The 24,924-nt window shown below is 43.0% G+C and overlaps 1 protein-coding gene across 1 annotated transcript; it reads left to right on the top strand.

The window, feature by feature from the left end:
* Positions 1 to 6,468: 6,468 nt before the first annotated feature.
* On the top strand, positions 6,469 to 13,192 carry LOC309515741 (uncharacterized protein). Its single transcript, XM_082193834.1, has 4 exons — positions 6,469 to 7,291; positions 7,909 to 8,447; positions 9,287 to 9,353; positions 10,702 to 13,192. The coding sequence occupies exons 1-4, from the start codon at positions 6,580 to 6,582 to the stop codon at positions 12,237 to 12,239; spliced, it is 2,856 nt and encodes a 951-aa protein (XP_082049960.1). The 5' UTR covers positions 6,469 to 6,579; the 3' UTR covers positions 12,240 to 13,192.
* The last annotated feature ends 11,732 nt before the right edge of the window (positions 13,193 to 24,924 follow it).

Here is a 24,924-nt window from a genome sequence, read left to right as displayed (position 1 = left end):
TTGCCTAGGTTATCTTGAGCCTATATTCAGTTCTTAAATGCGACATTCCTCTAGGGAAACTGGGATCTCAGCCCAGACTTTGCTATTCATATGGAGTCAATACACGCCTAAATGATTGGAACCAAGTTCAAAAATAATTACGTTGCGTATATGAAAGTCATTTTGTACAAGCATATGGAAGCAAGATGAGAAGGAAAATCTAGACTGGAGGAAAAATATAAAGAGAATAGTGCATTTCATCCAGGAGTAGGATATCTGGGTTTTAGTGGCAAGTCAACTAAGAAATAGTTGATCATGGGTGGGAACTTCTACGATTCTGGCTTTGCACGTGAGTCTGCTGGTATCAACCAGCTTATTCCAAACAAAACGCCAATACTGGAATGGCTCCAACTCATATCTAAAGCAAGAGACTTCTTTTGTTCCCTTTGAAGTTGAAACTGTAATGCAAGTGAGGTGTTCCAACTCCCTAAATGCGTGAGCAAGTAGCTTCAGATGATCAAGGCTGCAATCCTAAACTCACTCGCTAGAGAGCAAGTGCAACTGATTGAACTTTGTGGTACTTATTTCTGTGCAGAGGACAGCACTTTCTAGCTAACAAAAGTGTTGCCTTTCCTCCTTATCTGATTTCAAAGTTGAGGAAAATCAGCGGCTGGTGGCAATTTGTGTGTAATCAGTGCTATTTTTCTAGAAAAAGAAGTGTTGGAACTCACCGTGAACACCACCCTCATGCTCTTAGAATGACAATGGAGCCCAGCTAAGAGGTGCCCAAACTGAGTTCGGCTGAGTTCCCACTGTGTGTAATGCTCACCTCACTGGTAGTAGTAAGATGTTCCAAGGACACAGCATTGAAATTGGTAATTGGTTTCTTTCAGAAGCCTGAATGAAAACTTATCACTTTGGGGGGGGGGGAATATTTTTTAGTTTTTGGTATCACAAATGGAATGCAGAATGTATAGGAAAATATCTGACATTAGGTATAGAGTCAGACTAAATTGACTTAAGTGCATTGATTTCAGTGGCTCTGAATATGACTAACGTTTAATATCACCCCTATGAGTACAAAAAATATATATAACTTATACAAATGTGAGCTGCAAAATGTGAGAGAAATCATTGAAACATAAACCTTTTGTTGAAATTGAGGCTGACGATGTCCAGAGCAGCTTTTGTGCCACTTTAGGGGAACGGCTGAGAAGTAAAACATGTCTAGCTTTCGAATATAACACTTTTCTAGCAAAAATGAAACACCAACTTCACATTTAACAGACAGAGAATAAAACAATGCATTTGCAGAGCTAACTCTGCACGGCCAATAAAAGTATAGTGTTATGATTCAAACGCTGAATAAAATATAGACCAGATGGCTCCCTACAGTAGATCAACTACAAATCTCTCAGAGATTTAAATCGGATTCGGGATTGCAAAACTGCCTATCTATCTCTAGGAATCTTTCAAGTTCATTTTCAGTTAAATTATAAATGGTAGCAACACACTTCTTCTATTACGTACTCTTTTATGTACTTCAGTAGGGCAGAATGTTGGATGTTGTAGCATTCTACTGTTTTGTTTTATTCATGTACTGTCATGTACTGAACCATCTACTTTTTTGTACAATTGATTTGAACATAAAAAATAATCCAATATATACAAATACTAGAGAGAAACTGAAAAGATGGAATTAAGTTTCACACTGGCACATGGATTTAAATACGCAAATATCTGAGGACAGAGCAATCACAGTATAGCAAAGATTCGTGCATGCTTTTGCAAATACCATAACCTAGTACAGTCTTACCTACTCTAACTGGTAGCATCTCATCAGGGTCTCAGGTAAAGGTCTTTCCAAGCCACCTGATCTTTCAGTGCAGGATGTGAAACCTGTGGCCCTCCAGATATTGCTGGGACTCAAAACTCCCATCAGCCCCAGCCCACACAGCCAGTTGTGAGGGCGGATAGGGGGAAGCCCACCTTCAAACAACACCAATCTCAATGCTTTCCCACTATAAATTTGGGGTTACCTTATATAGGGATAATTCTACAAACTGGGGAAAATCAGGCTCCAAACTGCTTCACTTGGGGTTGTAGATTATGTGTTTTGGTGTGGGTGGGTCAATTGTTACTTTCTCCTCCTCCTCCTCCTCACCATTCCATTTACAGTTATACCTCGGGTTACAAACACTTTGGGTTACAGACTGCGTTAACGCGGAAGTAGTACCTCGGGTTAAGAACTTTACCTCAGGATGAGAACAGAAATCAAGCGCTAAAGTGGTACCTCAGGTTAAGAATGGTTTCAGGTTAAGAACAGACCTCCAGAACGAATTAAGTTCGTAACCAGAGGTACCACTGGATATCCTCAGTGCTTTCAATTTCCTTAGTACTTGTAACTATGTAGTACTTGTAACTATTTATGGCACTCAAGCACATAAATGTTTTTGATCCCTCAGATTTGCACAAAACCAGAAAACTGCACCAGCAAATCATATTAAAAAAAAAAAGATCGCACTAGATATTGAGCAGCAACATGAATCTGAAGTGTATGCTAAGAATTTGCAATTCATGTCATTTCATTTCCAGAGGTGCTGGTAAGTATTTCTGATGCAGGAGCATAAATAGATTCCTGCATAGCTAGCTAGCTATTGATTCCTCAGATTTGCAGAACTGCACAGGTAACCCACACTGAAAAGTGTGCTGAGGATTTATAATTGGCTGACTGTGTCCTTTTGAACACTACCTGCACAGTGAGCTTAAAAATTAAAACAAACAAGATGCACACTCACCTGTCTCCACGCATGCCCTGTTGGTACTGAATCTGCATAATAGGGAACAAAATACAAAAGGGAACACCTAATCCAAAGTGGTTCCTGATATATAGATTCCTATTATGTGCGTGTGTGGACTTCTCTTTTAAACCGAAGGAAGTGGCTTAACAGCCAAATAATGCGCAACTGTGGACAAGTCCCAATTGCCTCTGGAAGGCCGCAGGTTCTCAACCCTGTCTCAGAGGGAGAAACCAATGGCTAAATTTGGGTTCTTTAACTTGCAGAGCAACACTGCACGCAGGGCCAGATTTAGGTTTGATGAGGCCCTAAGCTACTGAAGGTAATGGGGCCCTTTCTATGTCCAGCTGTCCTTTGTCAACAACAAATTGTCGCTGCTTTCTGTGTTGAATATATGCTATATGGTAATTTATGGAGCTAATAGGTATCTAAAGCCATTTGCACAGGTTGCCATGCAACTAGTCCATGCAGAATGTAGGTACCCTATATATGGAAATGAGCAAACCAGTGATATTTTAGGGAGCAGGCTAGCAGGCAGGGCCCATTACTGTGAACTTCCGGGAAGATTCTTTCCCACAGCTAGCCACACTGTTGCTGTATGTAGGTTTTATTTTATTTGCTTTTTATCATATATTTTGGAAATGCACATCCAGGTTTTTTTCCTCTTTAATTTTTTTGGGGGTTCCCCAAGAGAGTGGGGCCCTAAGTTATAACTTGTTCAGCCAATACGTAAATTCAGCACTGGCTGCACGTATTGTTAGACAGGGGTCAGAGAGGCGGGCTGAGTCCCTTCCTGATGCTGATTGGCTTTGACGCTAATACCGGCGTCACTTTTTGTTTTGACTCGGGGGTGACAGGAGGAGCCTTTCATCTTCGCCCAAACGCGGTTCTTCGCCCTCTCCCTGCGGTCAAGACCTGCGCGCTCAGTTAATTCCGTAACCAGATTCCCAGTGTTGCTCTGTCTTCCTCCTCCTCCTCCTCCTGAAGCTGCAGCAACCAGGGAGACTAAAGCAATCGCAACTCACCTCTGAACGGCGGAGCCTCCTCCTCCTTGAACCTTTTCCTGCCTCTGCGGCAGCGCGGGATTTAAAGAGTTAAAGGGAGGGTCCCGGGAAACCCGATGCTAATGATGCCTAAAAGAATTGTTGCACTTTAACATTCCCTTCCAGGGTTTCTGAGGAGGAGGTCAGTTTCCCGCCGTGGAGGCAAAACAAACTTTGCCTTCTTCACGCGATCATTGATTCATCTCAGTCCAGATCCAAAAGAGCAGAACATTGGATCTCCCCAAAGCTACTGGTTTCCGCTCCATCTGCTCCTCTTTTTTTTCTTTTTTTTTTAAGGTAAGCAGCTCGTTTGCTCCCGTAAGACTGGTTGGATCATGCTCTTTTTTAAAAAAGAGTGTTTTAACAGTCAGTTAAAAGTTCATAGGCGAATGTGCCCAGCCAGGGGGTGGTTGTGTGTGTGTGTGTGTGTGTGTGTGTGTGTGTGTGTGTGTGTGTGTCTATATTGTAAGGAGAAAGACTTTTACTGCAGCTTTGCTTCTCCAAATGGGGATAGATCTGCCAGAATAAAGTTATTTTCCCTGAATTCAACGAAGTTGTGCTAAGGGAACCCTTTTAGAGCTTTCTTGAAAGGTTGATGGGACAGGTAGTTAGGATAATAGAATAAAAAGGGCAACAATTTAAAAAATTGCTTGGTATTAGAACCTAACTAGAATTCTTCTTGCAGATGGGCTATTCTCAGATCTGCTGCATCTGATCTTTTCTGTTTTTCTAAGGCAGATGAATAGAAAAGTGTGATATCCTACTAAGTATAGGAATGTGAGGCCTGTAGTAATCAGTGGGGCTTAACTTCCAAGGAACATGTTTGGGATGTGGTTGGTTGGCTGGGAGGAAGTTCCTTTGCTGCTGTGGTTGTTGATTTTGTTTCAACATTTGCGAGACTCCCTTTGGGTTTTATGTTTCACTCTGCCTGTAATGCAAATTTAAAACATTCACGGTCTAAAATGTATGTTTGATCCCCCCCCCCCCCCGCTCCACCTTAACACCAGAAGAGAGGGTTGAGCCTCTCAGAAGGGATATCTTGGAATACTGTCAATTGATCAACACTTTGCTTCTGGGCACAGAGGTGCTGCTTCTCATCTTTAAATTCCATTCCAGGATCAAGATTTAAAAGGCTGTCTTCTTCCATCCAAACCTGATTGTTGTTAGTGAAATCCACTAAGGCAGGGATACAGAACCTGTTGAATTGCAGTTCCCATCATCCCTGACCACATTAGCCATGATGCCTGGGTACATGATGGGAGCTGAGTACTACTGAAGGGACATAAAGGTCACCCATCCCTGGAGTAAGGTCCTTTTCTGGATTTTCCTGTTAGGATCTTGAGGGGTGAGGGCCTTCTCTGTGGTGGCACCCTTGTGTGGAGCTCCCTCTCTAAGGAAGTTTGTCAGTTGCAATTGCAGACGTAATCCTTGGGGGAAAGACCATAGCTCAGTGGTAGAGCATCTGACTTGCATGCTGAAGGTTCTGGGTTCAATTCCCAGTGTTCTCCAGGCTGAAACAATGCGGAGATGCTGTCAGTTAGTGTTGACAGTGTAGACCAATGGTCTGACTCCATATAAGGCAACCTCCTATGTTCCTATCTGGACCCTTTTCCACTAACAACAATAGCTTTCCTAACATTTTATGCTTTGCTGTTTTGTTGTTGTTCTTCGTTTTTAATATCAGTATTGTTAATGGATATTTCTCTCCTCAGGATAAATATGGTATGTCCAATATCCCCTCCTCTATTCTAACAATCTGGATTTTGTTTTAGGGCATCTGTAAACATTGACCAACCTCTGCTCATCAGCCTAGTTAATATTGTTTCAGAAATCACTGCTAAGACGGGAGAAATGGTTGTTTTGCCCCTAGCAAGCACAGCTATCGCATCTTGGGGTGGGGTAGGAACAGCAGGTGTTCTAGACACACACTTCAATTGGACAGTGACCCTGTGACGTCACTGCTGGTGTGGCATAAAGCCCTCTAACCACTATGACACAGTGACTTCTACCATTTTCCCCATGGGCCTTTGCAATAATCCTGAGAGGTAGTAGAGGTCCATCCAGACCGAGGATTCTGTCTTAACACACCACTGCTTTCTAGTTTCTAACAGACAGCGTCTTTTTTAAAAGCTGTTATTTTTCTTTCTTTGATCCGATATGCATGTAATGCTAAACGAAAATATGCCTTAGCATGAACGAGCAAACATGCAGGTTCATAGCTGCTGTATTCCTCACCAGTTCCTGTTGCTTCCATGATTGAGGTTTGTATTGCTTTGCGGGAAAACCAAAAGTTATAACCAGGGTTTGCTTTTCATTTACCACCTGTGGTTTTTCTGGGGGAGACGAACGTACGCCTGAGTTTGAACATAAAGCTAAACCAAATCATGGCTTAGACCTGAGTAGACTTGCAGCAGTCAGACTGAGTAAGGGGCTCAGTACTGGAGATCTTTACTCCAGGAATCCGCACACTTGCTGGCTCATATTAAGGCAGAGTGCTACCTGCAAATTGGACCTGTATGCCAATACCCTAAAAGCACAGACTTGGTCTCTCTTTCCTTGCCCCAGTGCTTTCCTTGCCCCTTGCCCCTTGCCCAAGAGAGCCAGTGTAGTGGTTAAGAGCGGTGGACTCGTAATCTGGTGAACCGTCTCCGCTCCTCCACCTGCAGCTGCTGGGTGACCTTGGGCTAGTCACACTTCTCTGAAGTCTCTCAGCCCCACTCACCTCACAGAGTGTTTGTTGTGGGGGAAGAGAAAGGAGAATGTTAGCTGCTTTGAGACTCCTTTGGGTAGTGACAAAACGGGATATCAAATCCAAACTCTTCCTATTCTTCTTGCTCCAGGGACTGCCAAGGTCTCTCTTCCTCTTGCAGGTGGCGCTGGAGATGCTGGCGAGACAGTTCCATTGGGCTTTCTGTTGCTGGCTAGGGGTTTGCCTGTGGCTTCTGGCTGGCGAAAGAGGATGCATCAGCGCTGCGCACTGCCGGAGCCCCCCGTGCAGCAGGAGCAGTGACAGCGAACATCAGCCCAGCAGACAACACTGCCAGGGCCCCCACTGCTCAGGAAGGGCAAGGCACCCTTCTCGTGCCTTTGTCCACTCCACCACACCTGTGCAAGGGCAGCTGCAGGAGCCTCTAGGGGGCAGCAACCTGGGACATGCTGCCTTGGCCGCCACGAGGGGTGCAGAAGAGAGTTGCTCTGGAGGAGGAGACTGCAGCGCTGGCGCTCCCAATGGCACCGTTCGGGACTGCAAAGGCATTGAGTGCAGGCTGCCTCTGCACATCCGCCAGAAGTCCAGGCCAGCTACCCAGACCATCCCATGCCCTCCAAACCAGGGGGAAGGTTGCCGTGAGCCCACCTTGGTCAGAGCAACTGAGAGGGCAGCCCAGTTCATTGGGGAAGACCTTGCCTACACAGCTTCAGATCTAGGCGGTGCTGCCCTGGGCGTTCAGCTGACCTGTGATGTCAAACCAGGTAGGTGTGGTGTCTAAACTAGGCCACTTCTTAAATGGAAAATGAACGAGGTCCCAACTAAAGAGGAATGTCAACTTAAGCTGATGGAATATGTGCAGCATGCGGACTTAACATATAGAATAAGAGAACAAGAAGAACACGCGTTTATACAAGATTGGAAAATGTTTATGGAATATATGGGGGGAACTTGTGTACACTTGAAAGTGTTGTCAGAATTAAGATAAATTCAACAGTGTAAATAAGTTTGGATGGATGTAATAATGGAATACTGAATGGTTTAGTTTATGTAAAATATGCAGAGACTTATGATATGCAAAATGAACCATGGAAAGAGACGAAGGGAAGTCATTGATAGTGCCTGATGAAGGCTTCTGGGTATCAAAAATATGGTACATCATCTTGGTTTAATGGTAGGACATTTCCCCTTATGGATTACACACACACACACACACACACACACACGGCTTTGCTTTATTTCTGCCCTTGAATGCTATTTGCTTGCACACAGCTGAATGCTTCAGCAAGGCCTGTCACACATTCTGGTGACCTCGTTTGATGATGTTTTGAGAAATACCACCAAGGATTTATGTTTTAATGCCAGGTTGTTTGTATTTTAGGGGAAAATGAGGTTCCATCTGAGGATGCGCTTGTGCTGCAACTTCAGCTTACGAAAGGACAAGAGAAATTTGTCGACTTGCTGAAAAGCCAGCAGGCGGTGATTGTGGATTTACAGCAAAAACTTGCAGAGCAGCAGAGCATGTTGGTGGCTCAGCAGCGGGAAATCGTAGAGCAACACAGGAAGATGTATGAACAAATGGACCTGATCAAGGTCCAGTATGGCATGCTTTTTGACACGGTGAAGCAAATGTTGTTTCAGAGTTTGCAAGAGGATATTCAACATTATTTCGAAGCCAATCTCCAAGGCCTTCAGAACCAAGTCAGAAGCCATCTCCAGAAGTCCTACTCCATGCATAAAGTAGAAGTCGATGCCAAAGTGATTGATGTTGGGGAACCTTTAATGGACTGTGGCCTTTGTGAAAGTGACGAATTTTGTAATTTCCAAAAGACACCCTCGCAGTGTGAAAAATGCACCTTATGTCCTGCTGGCTTTTTCCAGCTGTCTGAGTGCTCGACAAATGCTGATCGGATATGCCAGGTGAAAGATCATTTTGCTCGGAATCTTAACAGTACTTGTTCCCCCAAACAGGGACAGCCTCACTGAAAGGTCACAGACAGACCAACTAAAGTTAAAGTACAAATACCTCTGGTTACAAACTTAATTCGTTCCGGAGGTCCGTTCTTAACCTGAAACCGTTCTTAACCTGAGGTACCACTTTACCTAATGGGGCCTCCCGCTGCCGCCACGCGATTTCTGTTCTCATCCTGAGGTAAAGTTCTTAACCTGAGGTACTACTTCCGGGTTAGCGGAGTCTGTAACCCAAAGTGTTTGTAACCCGAGGTGTTTGTAACCTGAGGTACCACTGTACCCATGTTTCAGTATTATATACTTTGGATTTTGTTGCATTATTCTTTGTGTAAGCGACGTTTATTATGTCTGTAGTCTTATCGCTTTTGCCTGTATGCTCCAGCACAAATTACACATTTAACATAGAAAGTTGCCTTACGCTGAGTCCATTTAGCTCCATATTGTCCACACCGATTAGCAGCAGCTCTCCTGGATTTCATACAGGATTATTTCCAGTTCTACCTGGAGATGCCATTAGGGATTGACTCTGCGACCTTCTGCGTGCAAGGCAGATAGATGCTCTACCACTGAGCTACGGCCCTTCACACGATTTATATCTCACTTCCGTAAACCTCTGTAATCAGGTCCAGATCCAAGTTTGATGGGCCCCTGGGCAAAGTGTCCTGCGTTGGGTCTCCCTCCTCGGTCAATGGACCCTTACCTGGCCATACTGGCTGTGCTCCAAGCAGCACGATTCCCCGGAGCAATGCTAAGTGTTTGAACTTGACTCTGTTATCTGTTACTCATAGGATAGAGATGAGTGCATTGAATCACCAAACATCTGTGGAGAAAGGATAAAGTGCCTGAACACTCCAGGTAAGTTGCTTCATTTCTGTGAATGAAGCCATTCATGAAGGCAGGAACGTTCCCTCATGGTGCAGTTTCAAGTGGAAATTGTGGAGTTGGGCTGAAGAATAAGAGCTTTTAGGACTCTTTGTTAGAAAAAAAATATCACTTTTATGTAGCAATGCATTATTTCAATTCAATATGATCTCTTTACAAGTGCCGCATTTATAGAATTGTTGCAGATAATTTTGTGTCAGCCATACTTAGTCATGAAATATATACTGGGGAGCCCCTCCCAGTTTAGTTTGATGATACACAAGTTTTCAGTTACATATATATCCCACTCCCTGAACATCCCCTTCACGCCACTTCAACAGGACTCACTACACCCTCTAAATTATTTTTCATTTTTGGACTCCCATCAGCTCCAGCCATCATGCTTCAGAATTATTGCATGCAAATTAAAAATTGGGTCTGTCAGTTATATTTTTATGTAAGTAATGGCAATAGTTCAATAGAAACGCATGCAATTTAATCAACACAGAAGCATAGAGTGGTAGAGTTGGGTCATCTAGTCCAACCCCCTGCAATGCAGGGATCTCAACATGCGGTCCCCCATCTAATTTGAAACCACGCTGGCCCCTGCTTAGCTTTGCAAATGTGCTAGCAGTTTTAGAAGGGGATAAATGTTTTTAAAATCAGAGACAGCCCTCTTGGAGTATATATTGCCTCTGCAGCATTACGTTTTTACTGTATGGTACCTTAAGAGCATGGACAGACAGGATACAAATATTTTCAGCAACTGGTTGTATGTTGCTTTGGGTGTCAAAAAAGGTTATTTATGTATGCTACTACTGCAGCCCGTGTTTTGTTAGCCCCAAAATGGAAAACGAGCGAGGTCCCAATGGCAACTTAAGTTGACAGACTATGCACAACTTGAAGACTTAACATACGTTTAAAGAAGATTAGAAAACGTTTATGGATTATATGGGAAACAATTGTGTACAGCTGAAAATGCTGGCACCATCAATATAAATTCAACAGTGTAAATAAGTTCTGAGGGATGCAATGATGGAATACTAAATGGTATAGTTTCTGTAAAATATGCAAGGATTTATTATATGTAAAATGAACCATTGAAAGAGAAGAAGGGAAGTCACTGATATCTTAAGGATGTAAAATGAGTATCTTAAATTGTAAAACAGGAAACTTAGTAAGTTGCTTTGGGTCACTTTGTGTAAAAGGGAAAAAACAGCATGACTAATAAGTGCGAATAATAATAATACTACTAATAAAACTAATAATAACAATAATGGTAGACTAATAATAATGCAGCATGGGCCTGCGACTGAAACTGTATTTCCCTGTGTGTGAACAGGAGGATTCCGATGCCTTGGAATTGCAGCAAAAGAAGCTGCCTTGGGATTGTGCGGAGAAGAGTATTTCTTTAACAAAGAGCTGCAAGAGTGCCAGGCTTGCTTAATGTGTGAAGACAGGGCGGTTGTTCTCCCCTGCTCCACTGTTAGCGACACCGTTTGCTCAACAGCCAGTGAGAACAAGCTGTCCGAGTCCTGGACTGCAAACGCCATTTTACCCATGGCAAATTCTGGCGCTTCTCAAATTTATCCTGGCGTTACCTTGAAGATAAAGGGGAAGTACGAGTGGGACATCGTCGCGGTGGAAGAGAACAGCCTGGTCTTCAAGCAGCACGGCCTAATGTGGGCCGACTTTAATTTTGCCGTGAAACACAACTGCAGGAATTTCCTCCAGCTTGCCTTGAAATTCAGCAGCCAGGAGGAGGAAGGCTGCGAGCTGAGTGCGGTCCGCATCGAGCAGCCGGAAGGCAAAATCTTCCAGAGCGTCAGTGTGAGCGGCGCGGCGGAAGTGGAGCCAGGCCAAGCTCTCTGGCTGTTTTTGAAGAGCCCCAATCAATTCTGCAACCAAAGTAAAGACTTCAACGTTTACGACCTCAACACGCCTCTCAGTTTGCTTTGGTTATCCCACGATACGGGGGCGGTAGCCATGACTGCGCAATTGTCCACCGTGATGCACTACCAAACGAACTACCGGCCAACTTTCAGATTGGTTTCCCTTTCCGACCCTTACATGCTAACCTTGTCCCACGATGGCAGAGCCGTCAAGTTTACGGAAAGGGGCGTGGTGAAGTTCGTTTTGCACCAAGCCCTGTACTCCATGGGCCCCACCTGCATCCACGAAGGCCTTTCCCTGGTGTCTTATCTCAACCGAAACGGCACTAATGTAGAACTAATGACGGTGCACAAGTCTGGCGTCAATTATCGAGACACGTCAATATCTGCCTCCGGGGCCACCAAAGTTGAAGCCGGGGATCTGATTAGCTTTGAGGTCCTTTCGCCAGCACAATGCAACATTCGTTATTTTGGAGACAGCTCTGGAATTAGTACGCTGAGCCTCATCTGGATCCCATCTGCAGTTTCCACTGCTCTCTCAGCCTCGGTCTCCGTTAAGGGGCTGCCCACAGGAGCTGTTAGAAACAAATTACTGGATTTCACTCAGGTTTCCTCCATTGAGAAGCAGATCTGTTTGGTTTCTACTGGGCAACTTGCTCAAAAATACTTTGTCTTTACCGAAAGGGGAGTCGCCAGTGTTGTGTTTTCAATAAAGCTGATCCACTCATGTAATATGCTCCGGGTGACTCTAAATCAGCTCCATGGTGATCATGGGCAGCCTCATTCAATTGCGCAGCAGGTTGGAGGGCAAATGCCAGAAGGAAGTATCTGGACCAGCGTTGCGCTTCGCTCCTCCTTTGAAGTTCGTAATGGTACAATGATATCTGTTTCTCTGGACTGTGTGCGTGGCAGGGTCAACCACGTTGCACATCAGCATGGAACCAGCTTGTCCATTTTATGGGTTTCATCTATCCCAGGAGGAAACTGACAGTTAATAAAAAGTACGGAAGGAATCGGGAAAGGTGATTGGTAAGCCCATGTTGGGCGTTTTCTCCTTTCTCCAGCTGCAGTTGAATGGCACAGAACTCGCTAAGAGAACAGGTTAGACAAAACACAGAATACAGGGATGGGGAACCATTGTTCCTTATCGTTGGCTGAGCTGATGGGAGCTGGAGTCTGAGAACACCCAGAGGGCAGTTTGTTGGCTGCCTCTGCTCTGTTGGTGAACTTTTCTAGGGAGTTCAATCAGCTGACTTTCAATAGGACTAATATCTAGCTGAGACATAGCAATGCCTTGGATGTGCAGTTGCCCATTTAAATATTAATAGAGTGATGCTGAAGCCACTTTGCCATGATTTTGAGTGTTACGAAAGCCAGCAAACTGTAAGATCTTCAGTTTATTATTATTGTATTTTGACAGCTGGGATGGATATTGGTACTCTGAGTTGGGGCAGGAAGAGAGGCGCCATTTGCTGCTCTGCCTCAGGCATCAAATTGTCTTGGGCCAACCCTGCATGCAAGTCCATACAATCACCCTGGGAGCCATGCTTCATACAATCATAGAAATGTAAGAATTAGGAAGAGCTTTGTAGATGTCCAGTCCAAGGCTAGGGACTCCATCTCCCATCTGCTGTAGCCAGCATGGCCAGTGTTCAGGAATGATGGGAATTGTAGTCCAATGACATAGGGAAGCTCCACAGGTTCCCTACTCCTGATGTAATCCAACCCCTTGCAGTGGTGGACCTCGCAGTCTCAAATATCAGTGGCACCCTGTGCAATGCCAAAGTTCTCCCACCCCCACCCCTCACGCTCCTTTCCAGACCATAGTTGTGGCACCCCCAAGGCTCGGCACCCAGTGTACCAAACTGGTCATGCTCCCTAAAACCCTCCTCTGCCCCTTGCTTGATGCAGGAAATAAGAAGAGACTTGCAGAATCAGGGCAAAGTATGGATCTAGCCCAGTGCATTGCAATTGCTACAAAAGGCAGGGAAATCGCTAAGGTGTCTGCTAAGACCCTCAGCAATTCTCAAGTAGTCTGTGGGGGCAGTTTGGGAACCACTAGTCTAAGTAACTAGTCCTGTTATCAAATCCTCTTATGATCAAGACATTTCTTCTGGTGTTTATTGGGTCCTAGCCGTACCAAAGCAATCCCTCTGCAACCACACAGGCTTGTGTAGGGACAGTTGTGACCATTAAAAAAGGCAACCCACACACACAAATCTTCTCTGCTTGCTTAATTCTCCTCTCAGACTTTGGAGGGTCTGCCAGGAATTGTATGCGGAATAACAGAGAGGTTTGATTTATATCCAGTCGCCATTTTATAAAAGGTATAATATTAATCCTCTAATTACTTGTGTCACATTTTACAGATTTTATTGGGATACCTTTTCTATGCTTTAAGACAATTTTATATATTGGCTAAAGTGTGCCGACATGGGGGCCTTTTCTAGTATATGAATTTAAAGTATGCAAACTGTGACTGTTGTTTTCTTGGTTTTGTGCTTTGTGCTGGGCATTTATGCAGAATATGGAAGATTCTGAAAACTATATTTATGTTTGCTTTTATAGCCAAATATCACTTTAATTATTCTAAAAGCAAAAGCACAGCTCTTGATCTGTTTATATATATTGAATTGAGGGAATTTAATTCAAATAAAAGATTTTTAACTTTACTTACTGTCTAATGGCCTGATATGAAGAAGTTTTTCTGTAGAGTTGTCCTATCAAGATACACCAATCCTGTGTTCTCCTGCCTATTGTTGGACCAATTGGGATAGCCAGTAGGGATGATAGGAGCTGTGGATGAACAATTTCTGGAAGGCACTAGGTTGGGGAAGTATTGTACACACTTGCTTGGAAATAAGCTCCATGGAAAACAGGGAGACTTTCTTCTGAATGGAAGTGTGCAGAATTATGCTGTAACCTTATGCAACCTGGAACTTAGCCTCATTGGACTCAATGGGATCACAACCAAAGGATTCATCACTGCTGTTCTTGTAAGTACTTATAGCCCAACAAGGCACAGGGGACCTTACATCCCTTGACCTGCATTCTGATTATCTGCTGATTATCCCACAAGCATGCTTTCTGGATAGGAATTGTGTAATACTTGGAAGCATCCTTGCTGGTATGGCATTTGCTTAACACAGGTGCATTGCCTGTGCCACTATTTAAGGGTGACTTTCACCTGCTTGCTTCATTGCTGCAAAGGAGTCTAGCTAAAGACACCCCTGTGATGTATGCAGAGGAGCTTTCATCTAATCACTTCAAAGCAAGTAGGGCCCATCTAGTGATTTAAGCCAGTAATCGCATCTGAATTGCATGACTGCGGCCCTCGCCTAGAGCAGCATAAAAGCCTTCTGGGAACATTAATAGATGGAAAGCAGGTGGCATCAGAAGAGAGTTACAGATGCTTTGCATCAGACACAAATAAAACTCCTTTTGGGAGGCCAAAACTGGACAAGGTTTTAGTATATACTATAAAATGTTTTGTTTGGTCAAGGAAATGTTTTGTTGGTTTTATTAAGAAAGAAAGGAGAACGGGGAGGAAGAGGAAACACATTTATCTTGTGCCAAGTGGTTACAAGTACCTGAAGCAAATGTGTTTTATTTTCATGCTTGGAAGAGCATTAAAATTCTTGGGAGGCAATTTCATTCAGACTTCTGAGTTAATTTATTTTATTCGCTGGATTCAGCTTATTATGCATTGCCAACGATTAAATATTTTGCGTGACAGGAATTATAATTTTCCCTCTTCGGTTGGAGGTGTTGGAGCTCACAAAATAATTTTAAGCTGAGAAAAAGGAAAAAAAAAACAAACTAATTTACAAGGGCTGTCAACGAGTAGTTTCATAATTTCCATGCACTGTAAATCTATACAGGTCTACTCAGAAGCAAGCCCTATTGAGTTTTGTGTGTGTAGGAAAATGTGTACAGGAATGCAACAGTAACTAAACCCACCTGGACTGCAGGTCTCTGCCCAGATTCTTACTTGTAAACTCACTGAACTTGATGGGACTTCCTTCTGAGTAAACGTGTACAGGACTGTACTATTACTGTGGTTCAAGCCCTACCAAATACTGTGGAACTTCCTTCTAAGTAAACGTGCATAGGATTGCATGGAAAGATTCACTAGAAATCTCCCTTCCTTCCTTTCCAGTCTTTCAACAGTTTCCCAGCTTAGCTACCCAGCTAAACAATTACTTGCCTGATTACTTTTTACCTAGGCTTCTATATAGTTAAAACTCTTCTAGTTATTTTGTAAAGGTAAAAGGGACATGGATGGCGCTGTGGTCTAAACCACTGAGCCTCTTGGGCTTGCTGATCAGAAGGTTGGTGGTTCGAACCCACGCGACGGGGTGAGCTCCCATTGCCCCAACTCTTGCCAACCTAGCAGTTCGAAAGCATGCCAGTGCAAGTAGATAAATAGGTACCACTGTGGCGGGAAGGTAAACAGCGTTTCTGTGCGCTCTGGCTTCTGTCATGGTGTTCCGTTGTGCCAGAAGCAGTTTAGTCATGCTGGCCACATGACCCAGAAAGCTGTCTGTGGACAAACGCTGGCTCCCTCAGCCTGAAAAGCAAGATGAGCGCTGCAACCCCATAGTCGCCTTTGACTAGACTTAACCGTCCAGGGGTCCTTTACCTTTATCCTTCTACCTAGTTATTTTGTATAGTCTCAATATGTACAGCTTGAGAACAAGAAACCCACCCGTTAAATTTATAAACCATTTCACTTAGAAATCTCTTAAGAGGTGTACATAAAGCAGTAATATACTTATGAGATTTAAGAATTAAGAAAGAAGTACATATAACTAAATTAAATGTGCGCTCTGGCTTGCTAAAGTAAGTTTTTAGTTATAACTCCATACTTAGTCCCCCGTTTTGCCTGGGGCTGATTTATAGTTTAATTAATTTTGTTGGTTTGTCAGAATTTATCTGAGAATGAATAAGTGATGGAAGCACAGTCACTGACATTTTAAATGGGATCTGTATTGTTTCCTTGACCATGTTTCAGCATATCTATTGCGTGTGTCTGTATGTATGCAAACAGCTTAGACAAGAACGGCAAGGAGAGGCTGCAGGAAAGGCCTTGAATACATTTTAGGAGGAGGCCCTTAAAAAAGCCTCATGTCTGGTTCACTAAGTATATACGATGGCTGCAAAAAAAGAGAAAACTTGATGAGGTTTTGTGCTTGGTGGAGGATTTCATGAATTCACTATATCTTGGGGAAATTATGTCGTGGGGGAAGGAAAAATAAGGTAAAGGAAACTGAATGGGGCTGCAAAACTGGCTTTCGCTAATGTGGTTCCCTCCAGCTGTACTGGCTAGGGCTGATGGGAGTGGGACTGCAAAACATCTGAGGGCACCAGGTTGCCTGGGGCTGTGCTAGAGACAGACCCTGTCCTTGTTTCTTCGGAATATTCCTACCTGGCTGGTTTCATCTAGGAAGGTGTGTTTTTAGTGAGAAGGAAAGTTGGGGTTGGACAGCATGAGTCTCAGGTCCCCTAGGCCTGTGCCATGATTTTCTTTCCCATGGTGGCTTGTTGACACCAACTGGAAATAATCTGCAACCCTTTTCTGACTAGCGTTAAAACGTGGCTTTCGGAAAAGCCTCACGTCTGCTTCCCTAGTTTGCCCTTGAGAAAATTAGAACAATATGAATTCCTTGAACAACAATTAGCATTGCCATCTGTTATTGCCAGCAGATGGATGTGATAGCCTTGTGATCTTTGCCTTAGGATTAGACTGTTGTGTTGCTTTCATCTATGCGATACGCACATAAAACCACCCCAACCCCGTCTTTAAAATAATCATAGTGCTTGTGAGAAATGTACACAGCAACACATCGCAGGAATCCTTTTGCATTTTCCATGTTAACTGTGATTCCATCACTTTTCCTGCCCTTTCTCAAGTTTTTCTACAATAAGTCCCACAGGAGACAATGGAACAACTCAGCTAAATAAAATGCTTGCATTTTTATGTATGCTGTGACCTTAACATGTAAAGCATGTTCTCAAAAAGTGGATTATGAGTCCTTTGAATGACTGGGTGATAGTTGGGAGCATATTGAATGCTAATGTTAAGCAAAGTATTTTGGAATTGCTCAACCAGCTTCCATAAATGCATCTGTCCAGATCAGCCCTGTCCAACCTTGGTTGGACTACAACTCCCATGCTGGTTGGGGCTGATGGGAGTTGTAGTCCAACAATGCTTGGAGGATGCCAGGTTGGCAAAGGCTGGCCCAAAACCTTGAATAAGAACAAGAATATCAGCAGCAGTAATAATAATTATATTTTGACTTCACCCCCAAAGGTGTACTCCTCTGTGGTCTCCCGAGACAGGTCGATGCCAACAATAAATTGTATTGCAAAGACATAAGAAGAAAAAGGCATCTCTTTAATATGGGGCATTAATAAAATAAAATAAAAGAAGAATATAACCGTGTCTTATTTTCATTGGTTCTTTGTTGGTGGTAATTTACTGAATGATCCCTAATAACTTTAGAAAGTTACTAGATTGAGAATTAGCACCCAAATACTCAAAACTGGACCAGACAGCATCTTGGACTCCATTTCCCCCAGCTTAAAGGCCCCTGGACACAGGAGATGGAATTAGTCTCAGGTACAGTGACAAACTGTTTTCACATTGCATATGAAAAGTTCCAGATTCAGTCACTGGCATTTCCAAGGCTGGGAGAATCAGAAATTCCAAAAAACCAATAACCTGTGTAGACAATATTGGACTAAGTGGGCTAATATTCTGACTCAGTATTATAAGGCAACTTCCTTCTTTCCTGGTGTAACTTTGGGTGAAATAAAAATTCTACTTCTTCATCAATAAACAGACCACTACGTTCCATTCAGTTTTGCTGTAGGTTGTTCTCAGCTGCAAAATGCTGGGCTGCAATGTTGTGCTAGATTGTGGAGTGGAGGGGGAATATCAGTGAACAGAATGGGGGAGGGAGTATAGTTTAAGAAACTGGCTGTTATTTGAGGTTGAGATGAAAGATGAATCAAACTATATGTGAGTGGGCAAAACTGGATTCCTTTGAAGAGCATCGGTTCCTTCCAATGTCTACACACAAACGTAACATTACCCTTCCTGCACTTTGGGTGCCAGCAATTTCGCCTTGCATTATACAGATGTTTAACATCTGTGAATACCTCCCAATGCTAGAAGAGCTTCAAATTCTTTGCCAAAAGCTGTAGTCTGGAAATGTGCTCCTGTCTCCCTGGAATTTTGCATCTGATAGTGAAAAACCTCTCCGTTTCCAAATTCAACACATCTTTTCCAGCCATGCCAAGAACATTGGCATTAAGAACTGCATTTGGTTTGATTTTTCTTCCATGGGGAAACAGCAAAACATTATTTTGAGAGGCTGGAATAGGTGCATGATACCAATTCTCTATGCTTGAGGCCTGCTAATTCTGTCCTGCATTTCATGACCCTTGGAGCTGAACGCAGCCCAGCTTCACAGATATGCTGGCATTCCAGTGGCAGCCAATAATTCTTTAAAAAATGTCAATATTTTGTCATTTAAGGCACAATAGCAACATCTCCTGAATGAGATGAATAAGATCACCTTGTCTAATGGATGAATAGCTGGTACAGGGCTGTTTTATATTAACGTCCTTCTTTTGTTGCCCTACAAAACAGCCAGGTGAGTGAAAGAAAACACACTTTCTCCAGCTTGCCCTGTAAGGTAGGACAGGCTAGGGCCACTGTCTCTTGTAAGAAACTTCCTCCAACAAGTTTTATCCCCTAAATTTGAACTGGGAGGAAGATTTGACATTGTTTGCATTTTCAAGGGAGGCTAAGTAAAGGTAAAGTCCAGTCGTGGCCGACTCTGGGGTTGCGGCGCTCATCTCGCTTTATTGGCCAAGGAAGCCGGTGTACAGCTTCCGGGTCATGTGGCCAGCATGACTAAGCTGCTTCTGGCGAACCAGAGCAGCGCACAGAAATGCTGTTTACCTTCCCGCCAGAGCGGTACCTATTTGTCTACTTGCACTTTGACGTGCTTTTGAACTGCTAGGTTGGCAGGAGCAGGGATTGAGCAATGGGAGCTCACCCCGTCGCGGGGATTTGAACTGCCGACCTTCTGATTGGCAAGTCCTAGGCTCTGTGGTTTAACCCACAGCGCCACCCGCGTCCCTTCAAGGGAGGCTACCTTGGACTAATATGCAAACCAAAGCATAGCTATCGTTGGAAATATTCACGTCTCTGAATCTTCTGGCGCAGTCCTCCAGCCATTGAATGTTTACAAAAATGCATTATATTGGCAAAGTTGCTTGCAAAAAAAAAAAAAAGTGTCCATGACTAGTGTCGCTCCAGGGCACTGTGTGAAATTTCAAATGGCAGCTTGCCAGCCTAGCTTCTGCCACCAATCAAGTTTGCAGCTGGAACCAGTCATGGAATGCATGCTTTCATTAGTGCAGGGATGGGGAATTTGTGGCCTTCCAGATGTTGTTGGACTACCATTCCCATCATCCCTGACCACCAGCTCATGGGAATTGTAGTCCCACAACATCTAGGAGGCCACCGTTTTCTCATCCCTGCTTTAGTGTATCCTCCAAGATGCTTTTATATTCAGTGTGTGACGTTTTGCTAGATTAAAACACCAATTTTCTCAATTTCACCTATGTGTCCTCTAGGTTTTTAAGCAGACTTGATGAAGCTCTGTTTTGCTGAATCAATAGTAACCAATTTATTTTCTCGGGTACAAGGCTACATTTACTACCTTTATCAATGCTGGAATCTCCTCCTCCGTCTCCCTGAGCTTTCTGTAGTAGCAATGTGCACGATACAGGTCATTACCCAGAGATTGGGGTCAGTTCCTCAAATATCATGTTACTTATCATTGGCTCCTTCTGGGATCTTTTGTCCCATGCCTGAAAAAGGTTTAGCTGTGTCTTTAACCAAGGTCATCCTGTTTATTAGGACTGAGAATTCCTGTGCCTCTTGACAGTGAAATCCTTTGACTGGCAGCAGAATGGCTAAGCATGATTTCAAGTGTAAGGGACTTGTCTTGGTGTGCACAGGCTCCAAGACATGCCTTTTATCTGTATCTGTGCTTTTTAGAAATTCTTATCTGTTTCTGAGTTCCTCTGTGCTCTCTCTGCTTTGATTAGTGCTCCCAATTCATGATAACGGATACTCTCAAAACGTTTATAGCATTTCCTTCTGGCTAAAGTGGATGAAATGTACACACTGAGGAGTCCCTCCGTAGTGGATTAAGTTTGCCAAATATTTTCAGGGGATTTGGGGGGGTGGGGGCAAGTAAAAGGAATTCACTTTTACCAGAAGCCTTTTTATTGGGTATAGTGGGTGAAGAGATACCAAGGGAGGATAAAAGACTGTTTATGTATGCAGCAACTGTGGCAAAAATTCTTTTAGCCCCAAAATGGAAACAACAAGAAGCACTAACGAAAGAAGAGCGGCAGATGAAGATGATGGGCTTTGCAGAACTGGCGAAGCTGACAGGAAAAATCCGAAACCAGCAAGATCAAGCATTCCAAAAGGACTGGAGTAAATTTATACGATATCTGAAAGATTATTGTAAGTAATAAACATCACTAGCAGGGTTGTCTGAAGACTTGTAATGAGAAATTCTCTACCTTTCTATATTTTTAGTTAAATTTTGAGCTATTTCGTAATGTGTGTAATTAGAATTGGAAAACGTACAAAATGCAATGACAAAAAAGGTTAATTTTGAAAGCCATGAGGCGGGAGGGACATAAAGTGGAGTGTTATGATGTGAACGTATATTATAAATTGGAATATATATATATATGAGATTCTCTATAATTCCTTGAGGGGGCAGGGTAGTAGATAAGAGTATTGGACTAAGATTTAAACCCCCACTCAGTAGTGAAGCTCATTGGGTGATCTCAACCTAACCTACCTCACAGGGTTGTTGGAAGTTTTGAATGTTTGACATTTTATTATTTTGCTGGAAGCCGCCCAGAGTGGCTGGGGGAAACCAGCCAGGTGGGTGGGGGCATAAATAATAACATTATTGTTCTTCTTATTATTATAAAATGGGGAAGAGGAGAACTATGTGTGCCACATTGAGCTTCTTGGAGGCAGGGCCGGATTTAGGTTTGATGAGGCCCTAAGCTACTGAAGGCAATGGGGCCCTTTCTATGTCCAGCTGTCCTTTGTCAACAACAAATTGCCACTGTTTCTTGTGTGGAATATATGCTATATGGTAATTTATGGACCTCATAGCTGTTAACATTTCCCTTTTTTAAAGGGAAATTCCCTTATTCCGAATAGGATTCCTCGCAAGAAAAGGGAAAAGTTCACAGCTATGATCTAAAGCCATTTGCACATGTTTCCATGCAACCAGTCCAAGCAGAATGTAGGCACCCCATATATGGAAATGAGCAAACCAGTGATATTTTAGGGAGCAGGCTAGCAGGCGGGGCCCTTTACTTACATCATAGGAGCCCACACAACACAAAACACTGTTGCTGTATGTAGATTTTATTTTATTTGTTTTTTATCTCATATTTTGAAAATGTACATCCAGGGGCTTTTTCTTTATTTTTTTGGGGCCCCCCACAAGAGTGGGGCCCTAAGCTATAGCTTTTGTTTAGCTTATATGTAAATCTGTTATATGTAAATTAGCTTATATGTAAATCTGGCACTGCTTGGAGGGAAGATGAGATATATAAATGCAATCAATCAATCAATCAATCAATCAAAGGTGACTGTCAAATCTTGCTTGTCAATTTTTGTAAAATGTTTACAGTTTCAGAGCAGTCTCCTTTTCAGTTCTGTGCATGCCCTGTAGGCATATGTTTTTGCTCCCCTCCCTGTTGACAAATGATAGAAACCAAGCACACAATCTTTACCAATTACAATAAAGTTGTGTCAAGTTTAGTGCTGCAGTAGCATTTTTGGGATTGCCACTGACAGCTAGGCACTTACGCAGTATACAGGGCAAGCAACCCACTTACCTCTTATGATTGGGAGTGACAGCATTAAAAACCTATTAGTTCATTCTCATTAACTTATTGGAATGGCAACTTTATTAGCATTGCTGCTGCAGGAGGCTTCCCACAGTAGTACGTATAGGCAGCCGTTTGTGGATTATGTATCTCAGGGATGGGTGTTAAAATGGCCCTTACCACAGTCAACTCAGCTTTAGAGGTCAAGTTGCAGAATGAATGACAAAGCATAGCCCTGGGGCTTGCTGAGATCTGCAGAATATTTCCTTTGTCTCTTAAAGTGACATTGACAAAGAGGGAGAGAAATGCACCTTGAAAGATGAGGAACCACAGGCTCTTTTCTCAGGCATTTAAGAATGGGAATATGTGCCCCTAATTTCAGGATAGTGCCCACTTCGGTGAATTTGATGAAAAACAGATGAGATTTTAATGTCTCTTTGGTCCAATTTTAACCACTACCACCACACTAATGTCTAGATGGCAATTTGTACACACCTGAAAACATGCTTGAAATCACTGGTCAAATGGTTCTGTGCCTGGGCAGTTGTAAGGTGCCTTGGGAAGACCACCCCACTGCCAACCCTTTGGGGTAACAGGGGCCTTGCTGGGAGGATGCCATTCCCCCCCCCGCTTCATTCATTCCTAGGGTCCATGCTCTCTTTTTGGCATGATGAACTTCTGACCTTCCAAATTTGGCCTGCACCCATTTCCCAGATTCCAGCCCCTGCAATTTATCCCTCACAGAGTTACGGTTTCCCTGCAACTGATAGCTCAGTCAGTACAGCATTAGACTTTTAATCTCAGGGTTGCAGCTTCGAGTCCCACATTGGACAAAAGATTTCTGCTTTGCGGGGGGGGGGGTTGGACTAGATGACCCTCGGAGTCCCTTCTAGTTCTGTAATTCTATGATACAGTGCTCAGAATTCTCTGAGGGCAAGAATGCGCTTCAAATGCACTTTAAAAGTTCAGCATAGATCAGCCAAAAGGCTCACCTACATTTTTTGTGTGCCAGGCTGTTGTCAAACGCATAGAAGGTACATATCCTTGAAACAGACAAACAAAAAGATGGTGACCTAGGAAGCCAAATCTAATGCAGTCCCAGAATACTGGACTCATTTGGGCTCTTGAGCTGCATGGGGAAGTAACCTGTCCTGTGTGGTGTATGCCTTGTTCGTTTATTTTCATGATATACAATGGTACCTTGGTTCTCAAACTTAATTCGTTCCGGAAGTCCATTCCAAAACCAAAGTGTTCCAAAACCAAGGCGTGCTTTCCCATAGAAAGTAATGCAAACTGGATTACGGTAATCTGTTCGACTTTTAAAAACAACCCCAAAAATAGCAGTTTAATATGAATTTTACTATCTAACGAGACCATTGATCCATAAGATGAAAGCAAAAATCAATGTACTGCACTATAAAATAAATGACAGTATTGTAGATGATGAAAATTAAAATTATTATTTTTTCTTACCTGCACTGATGATAGTCATTGTTTGGATGGCTGGGCTTTTATCCATTTCCGCAGTCACACAATCAACCAGTAGCTGAAGTGGGTTCCACACAGTCACAAAAACAAATTAAACGAGAAAGCCTCAAAAACGCAAAATAAATAGCAAAAACAAAAGCGCCAAACTTAATCAGTTCCGAAAGTCCGTTTGACTTCTGAAATATTCAAAAACCAAGGCACAGCTTTTGATTGATGCAGGCGCCCCGGAAACAATAGCCGACAGCCACATTGGATGTTCAGCTCAAAAACTGGAACACTTACTTCTGTGTTTTCGGTGTTTGGGAACCAAGGCGTTTGAGAACCAAGATACCAGTGTACTTGTAAAACACTGGTTAATGCCAGAAATCCCAGGAGGGATTATTTCCCAGCTCTCCCCCTCCCCTGACCCTGTTTAATGTCTTTGTCACTCTGAAGTGTTAATAGCTCTGATGGAGGTGTAAATGGCTTCTAACTGGGCCTTTTCGGCACCTGGCACAGTCATTGTTACATGTTTTAGACCATATGGGATTGTTCGTTTGGGGAGGAACACCTTGATCTCCCACAGTCTCTCTAGCTTTACACAAGGAGAGACTGTTGCTATAAACAATTAAATGGGCCTGTGATTTTATTAACATATTTTATTCTTCTTGCAATCACTTCAAGACTTTTGTTTTTGGAAGCAAATCAAGAAATGCAGTAGGTGATGCTCTTCCTGCCATGCATATGGATATGCTGTGGTGGTGAAACTTTAACAGCTGCATGTCAGGTAAAAATTAAACTACTAAAGTTACAGGAGCCTTGCCAAGGGAAAAGGTGACAAACACCCACTAAAGGATGAAGCCTTTAGCCATGACATATGAATATTTGCATTTCTGCCAGTTCAGCCATTAACAGAGTGAAGAAATCCTGATCACAAATTACTTGCCTTGTATTATGGGGAATTCAGTATGGTCAAACAAGCCTCAAAAGAAAGTATGGATTATCTGAAGCACAAACCATGCGCAAGATAAAGGGTTTGCATCAACTTGCACTCCATTTTTTTTACAGGTTATTGCTTTTATTATTGATAATAATATTTATATAAATTTGTTGAGATTTTTTTGGGAGGATAAAGTTCATATTTATTTATTTTAGCTTATATACAAACAATTATAACAACAGACAAGATAAGGTGGATTTTTAAAATAATGGTATTTCCACAACAAGCTAAATGTGTTTTGAAATCTTATGTC

This window comes from Podarcis vaucheri, assembly GCF_965113315.1.
Source record: "Podarcis vaucheri genome assembly, chromosome: 12".
NCBI lineage: Eukaryota > Metazoa > Chordata > Lepidosauria > Squamata > Lacertidae > Podarcis > Podarcis vaucheri.
Note: the sequence above shows the minus strand (reverse complement) of the source record. Positions and strands in the feature narration are given on the sequence as shown.

Coding starts and splice junctions, on each gene's coding strand:
- LOC309515741 (XM_082193834.1), top strand. CDS start 6,580: ATGTTAGCTGCTTTGAGACTCCTTTGGGTAGTGACAAAACGGGATATC. Junction 7,292..7,908: donor GACCTGTGATGTCAAACCAG/GTAGGTGTGGTG, acceptor TTTGTATTTTAG/GGGAAAATGAGGTTCCATCT. Junction 9,354..10,701: donor AAAGTGCCTGAACACTCCAG/GTAAGTTGCTTC, acceptor GTGTGTGAACAG/GAGGATTCCGATGCCTTGGA.